Source organism: Phyllostomus hastatus, unplaced genomic scaffold (assembly GCF_019186645.2).
Source record: "Phyllostomus hastatus isolate PE091 unplaced genomic scaffold, TTU_PhHast_1.1 phas_scaffold_78, whole genome shotgun sequence".
NCBI lineage: Eukaryota > Metazoa > Chordata > Mammalia > Chiroptera > Phyllostomidae > Phyllostomus > Phyllostomus hastatus.
Genome location: NW_025334041.1, coordinates 83,702,590 through 83,717,193, shown reverse-complemented (window position 1 = coordinate 83,717,193; position 14,604 = coordinate 83,702,590). Strand labels below are relative to the sequence as shown.

The 14,604-nt window shown below is 43.7% G+C and overlaps 1 protein-coding gene across 5 annotated transcripts in view; it reads right to left on the bottom strand.

Moving 5' to 3' along the window:
* The window catches only part of ARHGAP25 (Rho GTPase activating protein 25), an 82,748-nt gene that overhangs the window by 16,271 nt on the left and 51,873 nt on the right, over nt 1-14,604 (bottom strand). For 4 of the 5 annotated variants that reach the window (XM_045828406.1, XM_045828408.1, XM_045828405.1 and 1 more), the window contains exon 4: nt 12,105-12,221. In XM_045828406.1, coding sequence (XP_045684362.1) covers nt 12,105-12,221 — 117 coding nt within the window. Of the gene's footprint in view, nt 1-6,720; nt 6,931-12,104; nt 12,222-14,604 lie in introns of those variants that run through there. The other variant, XM_045828409.1, reaches the window with a different exon arrangement.

Genomic DNA, 14,604 nt, shown 5'->3' with positions numbered 1-14,604 from the left:
ATTCCACAGTCAAAATTCAAGCCCAGGCAGTAAATGCAAGAGAATGTGCTCTTAACTGGAGCAGCCACCAGGTCATTTTGAATGTTCTGCTTATCATATAGCATTAAAGCAGAACAGTCTGTCATGTGGATGTCTCAGAACATATTAAACAATTGTGGCATTTCTAATAATTTAGGCTGTTTACTATGTTTTACCGCTATTAACATTGGCACACAGAGAACATATTCATTCCCCTAGCAGAGTTCCTGGAATGTACATAGTACAATGTAATATTTCTAATTCATTGTTTAATTATTTGACATTTGGATGAATGAACATAGGCTTTTTATTCTTTTGAACTATTTCCTTAGGGCAAAGTCCCACATGTAGAATTACTAGGTCACATGGCTTGAACATTTTTATCACTCGATGGTATGCAAATTGCTTTCCAAAAATATTGTTCCAAATTACACTGCCTCCAGCAAAGCATGTGTGGGCCGGCACCTCCCCAGCCCTCTTAGCACTCAGCTCTGGCCTTTCCCTACCCCAGCAGCTTAACAAGCTTAGTTTACAAGTCAGGATAATCATTGGCTCCTCATTTTTTCCCCCTCCAGGTCTCAATGCCCTTTGTATCCTGGAGGTTCAGAAGACAGGTCATGGCTTCAGCTCTGTTCTGCCTGAGTTTCCCTCTGTTATAATTAGGACTGTGTGCCACCCACCACTCCAACCCAAGGACATGGGTTCCCAAAGCCCTTTGGTTTTCCCCATGATTCTTTCCCTAGTTGGTCCCCTAGACCCAGTCTCTGATTAATGTGGATTCCACCTGTAAAGAGCTGTAATGAGTCTTGAATCTCCTATATCCTTTCCACCCCCATCTGCTGCCCTAAGCCAGGCCAGGCTGGACTCCTCTCTTACCAATGACTGTGTTTCTTCTCTTCTAATATGTTCAAAGCCCTCCTGCTACTTATCGTTCTAAATTTCTAGTCTACTTGAACACACTCCCCGCTCTTCTTAATAGTCATCCACATCTTCCCAAATTGCTACAGGAGTGTTTTTCAAATTACCCTTCAAAGTCCTAGGGGGTTCCTCTGAAGCCATTTCCTCATCACATTGTGAGCTTGAGAGGTGAGGGCATGGGATCTAGGAGCAGCTGAACAAGTGGGTCTGTGTTCTCCCTACTGCCAGGGGAGTCCAACCTGCAACCCACGGGCCACATGCAACTCAGGATGGCTATGAATGTGGCCCAACACAAAATTGGAAATCTACTTAAAACATTAAATATCTTTTGTGATTATGTGTCACAATGTATTTAATGTGTGGCCCAAGGCAACTCTTCCTCTTCCACTATGGCCTCAGAGATGCCAAAAGGTAGGGCACCCCTGAGCCTACTCCCAACCAGCCCTGCCAGCCTCTTGTATATTTTACTTGTGTTTCAGTGACACTGATTAAATATTTTTGTGGTTGAAGTTTGAGAGCTCGTGCTAACATTCTTTAGGTTGGCATTCAGCTTGGCCTCCTCCTACCTTTCTGGCCTTACTTCCTGCCACTCCCCCAAAGGCACCTCACCCTCGTGTTCCCAAAGCCCACAGTCCTCCCCAGTCTTCATGCCCTTGGATGGTCTCTTCTCACTGTCCAGTCTGTTCATCTCTCCCCTCACTGTCTGCTGGAATTCTATTTGTCTTCCTTCGTCTGATTCAAATATCGTCACCTCTGCTAAGCCTTCCATGACCCCAGCCTGAGAGATTCTCTCTCTACTCTGTGTACCCATATCCTTCTCAAATACCCCAGCCCCTTTCCACACTGTGCTGTAATTATTTGTAGGTCCCTATGCCCTCTGTATGACTGTAAGCTCCCCAATGCTAGAAATATGGGATGATCTCTTTACATTCCCAGTGTTTAGCATATAACCTGGCAAAAGGTAGAGAGTCAAGAAATTTTGCTAAATTGCTTAATGAATTACTTCATCTTCAAGCAAATGCTTTCCATGACTAATAATAATTTTGGCATTTATTTAGCTTAAACACTAGTAGAGATATCCTCAGTAGATAAGTTCAGCTTCACACTAACATTTTTTAGTGCCCTGCCATGTGCTAGCAGCAGGCCTATTAATGGGCTATTCAGGAAAGGAAATGTTATGTTTGATTAGCATCCCATCAAATTGTGTAAAAAAAGGACCCCACATAAAATGATGAAAAACAATTAGAGAATGTCAATACAATATAGAATAAGATTCCCATTGGTCCATGAAAGGAGCTGGAAAGATATTTTCACCAAATTGGAGGAAAATAATTGAAGTAATCTGACTTAAAATATAGACTACATGGCACTTGTAAAGTTCCCTTTGAGGGGTCCAGGGAAGAGTGCTTCAAATAGAGAGGTACATGTGTTTCAGAGCAGTTGAAACTTGAGATCAAGGGGCCCAGGGGACCCCATTCAGGAAAGATTTCCCAAACACAATGTAACAGTGTGCACGGAGATGTCAGAGCTGTCAAATGTGAGCTGCACATCTAAGGTGCCCAGGCAGAAACTCCAATTCACAGGTGATCTGGAATCGAGCTCCCTTCACACCCCTCTACACAGTCAGCCCTCTAACACATCTCCTCCTCTGAGTCTGCCTTGTCCTGTGTTCATTCTCTTTCTTCCCATACTCCACAGTCAGTCATTTCAATGTCACTCTCACCAATACACTCATTTCCCAAATTTCCTTTTCTCTCCATCATCTCCACTCTGCCAATTTCCACTACTCTCTCCTTGCCTTCATCAGGCCATGGAGAGTCATGAGGGAAGGTAGCAGAATGGATTGTGGAGATTTGTATTTCCAGTCTCTTTAAGATCTTGGCTTCAAACCTTCACCACCTACCTTGAGCTCACCACCATTCCCTCTCCTATTTCCTCTTTCCCTTATCTCCCCAAATTGAGGATATCATGAGTGAACACCCTCATTTCCAGTTTCTGCTTCTCTCATCCTTCCTCCAGTCTGTCTGCATGTCTCTCTCAGAGGAAGAAAAGGACCCTGTGCTTTCATCTAAGGTGATGTTTCCTTGAACTGTGTGTCTCATCCATTTTTACCTCTTCTAGGATTTCAATTCTTCTTTTTTGTATTTTAATTTTTTTCTCTTTCAATTAAAAGAGCCCACATGAGCTTAAGTCTTTGTTAATTTATTACAGACTAATCTCCTATCCCACATGTCAAACAACTAATACTCATCCTGCTTCTCTTCACCAATATACTCATCAAAAAACTTGTCTACTTCTCAAAAGAGTCTTCCATCCTCACAGTCTTTACTTCTTCCCTTAGCATTCACTTTTCAATCCCTCAACCCATCCCCATCTGGTTTAATCAACCAGTATCTTTCCAGCCAATCTGGTCAATAAAAACACCAGGCAAATGTGACCTGTGTTTATTCCACACTCTGTTGGTCTTCACTGAAGACTCTGATGGTATTGATTTTTCTTCCTCCTCAAGACCTTCTCCATACATGACCACAAAACCATCCACTCTCATTTTATTCCCACATCCCTGGGGGCTCCTTTGCAGTCCCCTTTATGGGCCCCTTCCTCTACCTTCTGTGTCATTTCCAGGCACTCCAGCTCAGTTGTCCTCCCACTCTAGACATTCTCCTTGGGAAAGGTCATATAATTCCATACATCTGAATATCACCTACAGACCAGTAACTTAAAGTCCACATATCTGGTCCAGATCTCACTATGTCCATTATCTCTTTCTCTATCATTTCTTTCTCTTCCCTCCTCTCTCTCTCTCCTCTATTCCATTAGTCCAATATATAATGATTAGTTTTCCCAGCGTCCTCTTCAATCTCACTTTCATCTGCCCCCAACATTCACAAATCACTCCTTCTCCTGTAGCCTTCCTTGCAAGGAACAGCATTCAGTCAATCCAGCAATCAAGCACCAGGCACTTTCCTAGGCATACAAAGCCATTTCCTGAGGATACAAAGCCATTAACACAAGGTACTTGCACTCAACTAACCCAAGCAGCAAACATGTGAGTTTTCAAATTATCTGCAACACCCCTCTTTCCCTCCAGATAGATTAGTACAACCTAAAATGCACTTTAAACTGTCTCTCTTCTCTACCCTTGATGCTACTTTCAAAATTACTATAATAGTTTCTTTTGCAAACTCTGTTTTTTGCATATTCCTCTCATTTGAATTCACAAATCATTCAGCAAATATAGACTGAGCACCTGCTGTGGGCAAGCCTCTTTGGTAGCTGGAGATTATGATAGAAACAATGAAAAATGGTCTTGTCCTGGCTGGTATGGCTCAGTGGATTGAGTGCCAGCCTGTGAACCAAAGGGTCACCGGTTTGATTCCCAGTCAGGGCACATGCCTGGGTTGCAGGCCAGGTCCACAGTATGGGGTGTGCAAGAGGCCACCACACATTGATGTTCCTCTCCTCTCTTTCTCCATCTCTTTCCCTCTCTAAAAACAAATAAATAAAATTTTTTTAAAAAAGAAATAGCCCTAGCTGGCATAGCTGAGTGGATTGAGCTCGGGCTGTGAACCAAAGTGTCACAGGTTCGATTCCCAGTCAGGGTACATGCCTGGGTTGCAGGCCATGACCCCCAGCAACAGCACATTGATGTTTCTCTCTCTCTCTCTTTCTCCCTCCCTTCCCTTTCTAAAAATAAATAAATAAAATCTTTAAAAAAAAGAAATAAAAATGATCTTTGCTCTTGTAAACTCTGAAACAAATGCCCTTCCTTCTTTTCCCCACCTAGAAACCTGGTCTTAATGCAGGCTGAGTTCAGAGGTCTTCACCTCAGGGACTCACTCACTGTGCTCTGTGCTTGCAGAGCTCCCTGTATATACCTCTATTCTATCACCTCTCATGGAGTTTTACAATGATTTATTTAAACATCTCTCTCTTCCACTGGACTGTGGGCTTCTCAAAGGTGGACAGCCTGTCTGGCTCACCATCTATTTTTATCTCCTGGCACAGAGCCTGGCACATGATGGACCAGTTCTCAATGAGCTGTTATTACCTGCTGTCTCCCATCCCTCCTGTTCTCAGCCTTGTCTCTCCTGAATGAACTCTGATCAGCATTTCTTCATACTTGCACTTGTCAAGATCAGTGGCCTAATTCACATTTTTTAATCCTGGGGTCACATTCTCTGCCTTCATATTAATTTCTCTATCAGCAACATGTGACACTGCAAATCACTCCTTCTTCCTGAGACATACTTTCACATGGCTTCTGGTCTGCCACTCTCTCAGTTCTCCATTTATCTCATTAGCTGCTCCTTCTCAGCCTTTTCTGATGATTCCTCCTTTTCTCCCTGTCCTCTAAATGTCAGAGTGTCCTGGGCTTTCCTCTCCTCATCTGCACATACTTTGTAACTTCAATGCTTTATTAAATATCATCCATATGATAAAGACTTCAAACTTTATGTCTCCAGCCTACAAATCAGCCAAAGCTATTCTCTCCAGCAAGAGGTAACTGCTGCAAGCTCTACAGACATCGGGACCAACAGGGTCCCTTCTCACATGAGAGAAAGAGCATCCTTGTTTGTTTGTTTGCTTCATTGTTTGTCTAGGGCAGGCTTCATCATTCTTCATCTCAGATCATACATGAGGAGTTCAGAGTACGAAACATCCCTGGAACTCCAGAAACCCAATCCAGTTCTCCCTCCCTCTGACTTCTGGGTCCTGATTGCTACCCTCTGATCCTGGGTGGACAAGAAATAGACTAGATAAGCGGACATAGATGAACTGAGGCATCCCAATGAGACTCAGAAATGTTCTAGGGAAGGAGGAAGACAGAAGATGGGGGTGGGAGATCAAAGACCACTCTCCAAGGACACCAAGGGACCAACCCAGGCCTCCTGTTCTGTGCCATGACCTCCTAGGTAGTACCTGCCCTTTCACTGAACTACTGCTCACAGCTCTTTCTACCCTCTGCCAGCCACTCATTCACTCAGGACTGCTCATTATGCCGGACCAGTCAAGATTGAGAGAGGCATTTCTGTCTTAACAGACACGAATTGTAATTGATCAGCTAATTATAATATATCGTGTAATAATTCTTAATACATTTAATTAAGCTACTTCTACGACAAACTGCTCTAGACACTTTCACATGTGCTCTCATTTACTCCTCATAAGAACCCTAGGAAGTAGATATAACTGTTCCATTTTACAGATGAGAAAACTGAGACTCAGATTAGGAATTTGCCCCAGGCCATATTTACCCCATGGTTCTAAATTCAGTGATTTAATCCCTTCTGTTTAAAGTAAGTGTAATAAAATTATCTAGGAGAAATTAGAGACATTAGCCAAGTTTCAAGGGGAGGGAGATGGAGGTGGAGAGCTGCCCAGTCTCTGCTCACAGGCCATCCTCCAGCCCGTATTTCTCAAGACTCCTCCGCAGTTTTGATAAAAAGCCCCAGGACACTGGGTTGGTTTGGGGAAGTGAAAATGGAAGGATTAGCTGTCACCTCCTTTCTAAACTAGTCCCTCCTTCATCATCATTCAAACACTCCTGGGTTCAGGACAAGAGTCCCTTCCCATTCCAGGTCACCAGGTGAGCCTGCCCCACCCCCATCCTGCTCCCTGCTTCCCCCCTTCCCATCGGCCCTGCGGGCCAAGAGCTGGTACCTGCTTCCCATGGGCTCAGTTCCAGGAGCCTTATTATCCCTGACAGGAAAGAGAAGAAGGGAAGCCTGGGCAAAATGTCTTTTAGTGGAAGAATTGAATCACAAAATGAATAAGAAATACCTTGCTTTCGAAGCTTGCGGATTTTCTTCCTGAAATTCCAGCCGAAGAGCAGTACCAGAGAGGGAAAGCCACAGCCCATTTCCCACTGCGGCATCCTGGGAATATGAGGCAGGCAAAGGCGAGGAATCACAGCCTCTGCTGGGCCAGCCTCAAGCCTTTCCTCCTCCCCAGGCTGGAAGAACCACCCTCTGTCTCTTTCAGACCAGCACATGCTTGTAAATACTGCTCCGGTTCTGACTCCAGCACGGAAACTCTGGGATCTGCAGGCACCTGCCCCGGGCCCTCCCTTCCTCCTTCCCACACCACTTCCCCTCCCCACTCACCTTTACACACATGACTCTTGGCTTTTAAAGAGTGAACATAAAGCTGTCAGGGCCCACAATAAAAATAAGTGCCTCCTTTTACTTAGCAGCTAATTGTCAACTGCCATTCAAGGGATACCAAGGAGGTGGGTTAAAAAAAAAATCCCTCCCACAAGCCTTTACCAGCATTGCCCCATATATCAAAGCATCTGGCAGGAACACAGGAGTTCACTTAGCATTAATGAAGCCAGCCCACCCTTCCCTGGAAATGCTTTCACCGCCGCAGGTGGTTCAGTCAAACCTTCAGAGAGAGGTCTTGGATGTGGGTTGTTGGATAAACGAGATGATTTTTCTCCTCCCATTGAGATGATTTAGCAAATAGAGCAGCAACCCTACCAGACAGACCCAAGAGACTTGAAATGGATTCTTGGCATCACTAGGGTGGGAGATGGGTGTTGGGGTTGACGGATGGGGGTGGGGGGGCTGATAGACAGGAGCAGGGAGGATTGCCAGGAAAGGCCCTGGGCGGTATGATGTTTCCAACCAAGTGTTCATCCCTCCACTCACTCACAGGACAGGAATAGAGGACTCATCTTGGATACTACATTCTCGTTCGTGGTATATTTATTCCCATGTCCTAACAATGTTACCTCTGAAATATCTCACAAACCTATTTACTTCTCTCCATCCCCACCACTCCCCCCTCTTCTAAACCACCTTAGAATGAAGGCTAACATCTTTAACAAGGCTATTTCCACTGTTATCACCTTCCTCTCAGTCCAAAGCCTATTATTTTTGTCACAGGACATTTGCCCATGCTATTTCTCTGACTGAGACACTTCCTCTTCCCATTTCTCTGCCTAGTTAGCCCCTATTGGCCCTTCAGATTTAAGCTGTTCACTACTTCAGGGCTTCCTTGAATTTCTTTATAAACACAATCCCCTCCCACATGTTATCATGTGTTTTTCCTTTGTGTTACTCTTCAGAGTTGTAATATTATGATTTTCTTCAGATTTTTAAAAATTAACTTCTCTGTCTTCTACTATACTGTGAGTTCCTTGAGAAAACAGACTTCCTCTTTTCTTTTTCTCTCTCCTCTCTCTCTTTATCCCTCTCTCTCTCTCTCACTGTTGCACCCCTGATGCTAGTACAGTGCTTGGCATATGACACATGATCAGGAAACATTTATTGAGTAAATGAATAAATTTATATCTGTCTGCTGTTGGGATCTGAGGGGAGAAAAATGAAGGAATTAACAAAAATAAGTAAAAATCATCCCTCGTAATGTCCAGTTTAGCTAAAGAGCAAGAACCAGAACATATGGAATAGCAGTGAATCACAGCAGCAGCATATTCTCACAAGCTAAACTCTGCTACAGATTGTGAAATCATGTACTGAAGGCCACAGAACTTAAAATGAGAGGAAGTAAAGGAACCTAGACATTTAACAATTCAATATTCACATACTCTATGCCTGGTGTTGGCAAACACACAAAGATGCTTAACACATGGGACCTACCCCAGGGTCTTATAATCTGGTTGGCCTGAGCAGAGCTATGCACAATTTAGTGCAGTACTTATGCACCCAGCAATGGCCTGGGAACAAATTTCAGATGGCCAGGCTCCAGAGGAAGAGGGCAAAGCTGGTCCCGACTGAGTAACAGTTTGCAACATGAACTGCCTGCTCCCTGTGGATGGGAGAGAGACCAGGTTTCAATGTGGGAATCCAGGGAAGGCAGAGTCTTCTTACTAAAAGAAGGGAATGTTTTGGAGAAAATGGCCAACTGTGAGCCTGAGAACAGAAATGGAGATGTGCTCTCCTCTCTTCCTTTTCTCCTACTTAATTTGAGAAAACCTGGAACTTCATCCAGTACTTCTGAGTAAGATGCTGCTCTCTTAGGTGGGATTGATAGTAAGAAATATGTATTTGGTCTTTCACTCCTTTCCTAGCACAGGGCTCCTAAAACTCTTGGAATTTCCTGTACAAGAGTTATAAAGGTATCTCTTGATTGCTCTACGTGCGGAATTGATATCAAGAGTTATAAAGGTATCTCTATCTTTTGGGAATTACCTAAGGATGGAGTAGAGGGGCTTGTTGCCAGCAGAAACAACCATGTGATTAGAGGTTTGGAACTTTCAGTCCCACCCTCCTAACTAAGAACTTGGGGGAGGAGAGAAGGCCTGGAGGTTGAATCAATTGCCAATGGCCAATGATTTAATCAATTGTACCTGTGTTATGAGACCTCCATAAGGACCCCAAAGGACAGGGTTCAGAGAGCTTCTGTGGTGGTAAACATGTGGAGATGTGAGCAGAGCAGAGCGAAGCTCCTGGAGAGAGCATAAAGGCTCCATGTCCCTTTCTCCACACTTTGCCCTACACCTGTCTTTCATCTGGCTATTTCTGAGTTACATCCTTTCATAATAACTCTCATCCAGCACGTAAACTGGTTTCTTCAATTCTGTAAGGCATTTTAACAAATTAATCGAATCCAAAGAAGGGGTCATTGAAACCTCCAATCTATAGCCAGTAGTTCAGAAGCACAGGTGATAATCTGGGCTTGCATCTGAAGCATGTATGTGATTAAGGTCAGTCCCGTAGCACTGAGCCCCTAACCTGCGGGCTTGATGCTATCTCTGAGTAAACAGTGTCAGAACTGAGTTAAACTGTAGAACACAGAGCTGGTGTCTGAGACGTGTAGGAATCATCTACACAACAACATTGGAATTGGTTCCTGAATCAGATAAGGTAAGAGGAATGCTCAGGGCCAGCTACAAGGCAGGAGGAGCCCTGGGGAAGAAGTTGGGTATGTTTTGGAAACCATGTAGGTCATCTCTCCCATCAAGGGAGAAAAGGAGCCAGAAAGGAGACTGGGGCAGGAAGCATGGCACAACTATCACTAGAATGACTTCTAAAACTTAAAGTTGGGATTCATTACCTGGGGTGTATAGATGAACTGCAGGGATCTGAAATTATCCTGCAGTTGAACTCAAAATTGTTTTGTCTGAACATTTTTCTGGGGAGAGTATCCAAAGTTTTTATTGAATTCTTTAAGGGGTCTATTCATTTACTGAATAATGAAGATAAGCTGGTTGTCATTTAACAAAGTGGAAAGCCTAGGGGAGAAGGACACAGTGCTGCTATGGGAAGAGGGGACCATTCCTTTGCCCATTCATTTCATAAGTATTTATTGAGCATTTTCTCTGATTACATTCTGAGATACACCACTGCCCAAAACAGAGGGGGAAGTCCTGTGAAGTAAACTGAAGCTTTCATTCTAGTGAGGGGTGACCAACTGTGAACAAAACAAATGAGTGAAAATGTTAGAAGGTAAATGCCAAGGAGTAAAGCGATGCAGGAAAGGGTGACAGGGAGGGCTTGGAGTAGCGCGGGGAAGGGGTTCAATATTAAATGAGATGATCAAGGGCAGGCTCATTGAGGTGATGTCTGAACAAAGACCTGAAGGAAGCAAGAGACCAAACCATACAGCTAGCTGGGGAAAGAGAATTTTAGACAGAGGAAACAGCAAGTGCAGGGACCCTGAACCAGAGGCATTTCTCTTCTTTGGAAAAAAGCAAGGAAGCTGGTGAATTTGGAGAGGAATGAGCATGGGAGAAGATTCTGGAAAACAAGGTCAAAGATAATGGAGGGGCAGATTTTACACTATGAGTCATTATAAGGGTTTGACTTTTCCTCAAGATAGAAAAGAAGTTATTGGACAATGCTGAGTGGAGAAGGACCTTGACATGACAGACAGGTTTAACAGGCTCACTCTGACTGCTTTGTTGAAAACAGACTGTAATTCAGACAAGACAGTATGGCACATCAGCCAGGATGGTAGGAGCGAAGGATGTGAACAGTGGAGAGGTTCTGAGTGGAAAAAGCCATAGAAAGTTTCACAAAGCTTTGCAATAAGGCAGCAGCAATATTCTCAGAGCCTTCGCAGTGACTGAGGGTGCATGCTCTGCCAATCTAGCAGACCCAGGGGGCATTTTACAAGTGGCATCCTGCTGTGGGGAAGAGAGCCAACCACAGAGGCAGGAGCCCTGGCCCTGCTCCTCCACAGCTGAGTCCCTTGGACAAATCATTTACTTCTGAAGGACTGAAGTTTCCTGACTTACAAGCAGGAAGAACATATGTCTGACTTGCTCTGGAACCTCAAACTGGACTCTGCTGGCTTCAAATGTCTTCTCTTCCTGAGATCTATCATTCTGGGTTCAATGAGAGGCTTAAAGAACATCTGAAATGCCACATCAGAGCCAAACCCTGTTCCTTGAATAAATAAATAGTGCTGGACTCTTCTTTCCCCTGCCTTGGACTTTCCCCTGCCCACAGGACTTATGCTTGACTTGCTTCTCAGGGTGGGGGCCTTGGGGTGAGAGGAGGGAGAAACGCCCATGTAGATTATGAGAGTGCAGCAGTTCACTGTGGCAGCAAGACTGAACTGAGCACTGCACAGACACAGATGCTGATTACAGCACATAGACAGTATTTTGACTCAGAGCAGGTGAATGATTAGACAACATCTACTACCCTTGTCAATACAGACAGCCTGAAGCACTGGCCTGGGGAAAATGGAAAATGTCAACAATTTCACAATACAGAGCAATAAGGAAGGTTGAATCTAAGCTTATGAAGGCTGGATAGCATATAATAGAACTTTAGTAAATAAAAGATTCATCTTAACCTGATTAACACCATAAAAATGTTGTGTTTAGGAAGTGGGAAATAATAAATGAAACCATGCTACTCTGTAATAGATGGCCACTGTTCAGGAAGACTAAGGCAGGCACTCTTGAGCTTGGCTGTCTCATCCAAGTCACTTTTCTTATAGGCCCCAATGGACAGGTTACAGGGCACAGAATTGCCCCCCTGCCCCAGATCCTGGAATCACAGGTGGACTTCAGACACTAGCTAAGATCACCTGGAGAGGAAAGTTAGAGGCTTGACAATAAGCATGGCCTCATAGTTGTCCTCTGGTCTTCTTTGAACATCATTCAAGGAAAGATCATGTCTGGAGCTACTTCCTCCCCATCCCTGAGATGTTACAGACACCTGCCCAGAAAAGCCTGCCGGAGTCCTTACCTCCAGAGGGTGTGCCAGCAACTCTCCTAAGGAATTTAACCCACTCCTCCATCTCCGCCTGGGAGCTGGCCATGAGGACATAGGAGTCCTGTCCTGTGCGACTCTGGTCCCATGAAGCTGGAGGAAGAAGTAACAATAATGAAGGTCTCAGAGTGGTAAGGAGCTATAGCAGGGCAAAGCAAAGAGAAGCTGAATCTAAATCACTTCCGTGGTTCAACTAAACAACCAGTCAAGCAACACCAAAGCATTATCTACTTATCCTCAGTGGCACTAAATATCTGGTCACTCTTACTGTTTTTTGCTGAAGCTCTAATTCTATAGACAAACCATTCACCATAACAGTTTGCAATCAGGACGACTTGGGCTGAGTGCTGCTCCCATAAAGGACAGAAGCCATTTGCTATGAAAAAAGGAAGAGGAAATGCATGGGGCAGTTTCAGTATTAGAGGAGACGAGATCAGCCCATGCGGATTTGAAGAATTCAGTTCCTTGTGCCAATCATGGATATTTCATGAGCTAGCCTTAAACTCTGTTGTGGGGATGGGGAGGGGAACAGCAGCTCAGTGAGGGAGGGACAATAAACATATGTGTGCCTTTCTCACAAAATCAGTGCTTCCTGTTCAGGATTATTGACTGTTCTCCTGCCTGCACAAGACATGGCAGATGGTAAGTTCTCAGTATATATCTAATGGACAAATGAAGTTTGTTAGGACTTTCTTTACCACTTTTACTTTAAACACAAGATTATAAACAGATATGTGTAGTGTTTCCTGAATTGGTGTCCTCACATTGACGATGGGGTAGAGAAAATGACGGCGGGGGGGGGGGGGCGTAGATGTGGTAGGGGAGAAGACCGAGAGAATGAGAAAAAGTGACAAAAGAGAAAAATTGGGACAGAGAAGGAGAGGAGGAAGGACAGCATTATATGTGGGTCTTAAGAAAGACAAGAAAATAATAGCAATCCCTTTCAATTACAAGATACTATTATCATTTCAGAGTGCCTTCATAGACATCAACCCATTCTTCTCTCAATGTCAGGCAATTCCCTCAAAGAGAGCCTGTTTTAGCACCACATTTGTGGTCAAACCTATATTTTCTTGCAGGAAAACAAAAAGACTTTTAACTTCCTATTGGTTCTGGTCTCTTGAACCTATCTTAATGTCACCAAGCCTCACCTTCTTTTACCCTTTGTGATGACTTAATTCTGAATCAACCTTATCATGGGTTCATCAGCCCTTCTGAGAAGAAGTGTCAGTCCATGGAAGCCCTGGCTATTCAGGAACATCCTGAGATCTGGGTGTTTCCAAAAGTAGAAAGGGAAGCAAAACATTCTTGGGTCAGAACTAAAACATGCCATAGAAGTCACAATAGCCCTTTGCTCTAGTATCATTTCCACTCTACAGATAATGTAAATGAAGCCCAGAAATGCCAAGGTACCTGCTTATTTGTACCCAGTTAAGTGCTGCCAAACTCAGGGCAAGGCTCTTGGTCTCCCTTTTTCCAAAAGAGTTTCCATTAGCCCATATTGCTTCAAATTTTACCTTGGCCAAAATTCATGTGGCATCCTTCTCCACACCTATACTCTACTGTGTTATTAAGAACATGCCTTTTCAGTTTAACCTGTTTCCTGGGAGAACCTTTAGTGTGATCATGGCAACCCCATTGAGAAACATCCAGCTCTCAAGATGTTTTGGAGTAGCCAGGGCTTCCATGGACTCACCCTTCTGGTCAGAAAATCTGCTAACCCAACGACAAGATTAATCCAAAATTGGGTCACCCCAAAGACTAAAGAAGGTGATGCACAGTGATATTAATATGGCTTTAAGAAACCAGAATCAAAAGGAATTTGGAAATCTTTTGTTGCCCTATAAAAAAAAATGTTTGAACACATTGAAATGGTAGGATGGGCTGTCTTTTGGAGAAATTGACTAACATTAATACAAAGCCCATGAATAGCAAGTCTTCCCTCAGGGACATACTTTCTCTGACTTATTTCATTCAACCTATGTCCCATATTGGGCTGTTTTCCTTGTCAGAAAGGAGCCTCCCTTCTTTTCTGTACCTGCCTAAAGAACTCTTATCCAGTTTTGAAACCTCACTCAAATGTTGTCTTTTCTAGAGAACCTTTATTAGTATCTTCTCCTCTCACTCCAAATTAAGTGAGGATCCCTATTCTATAAATTCCTTAACATTTTACCCTTACCTCTCTCACAGCAATAGCTAAATTATCTTGACATTGTTTTCCTTATCATTAATATCAAGGTAATTACTTAATATGTCCCAGACTAAAACCCTTATCTTCCCAAAAAAACTTGCTACATGCACAAATCTCAGCAAATGCATCCTTCCCATTGGTTAAGTAAAAACCTTGCAATCAGCCTTGACTTCTCTTGCCTACATCCAATTCATCAGCAAATGAAGTCCCCTCTACCTTCAAACTGTATCCTTAAAATGATTATTTCTCACTCCTTCACTGTTTCTATCTCTGACTTGGATAATT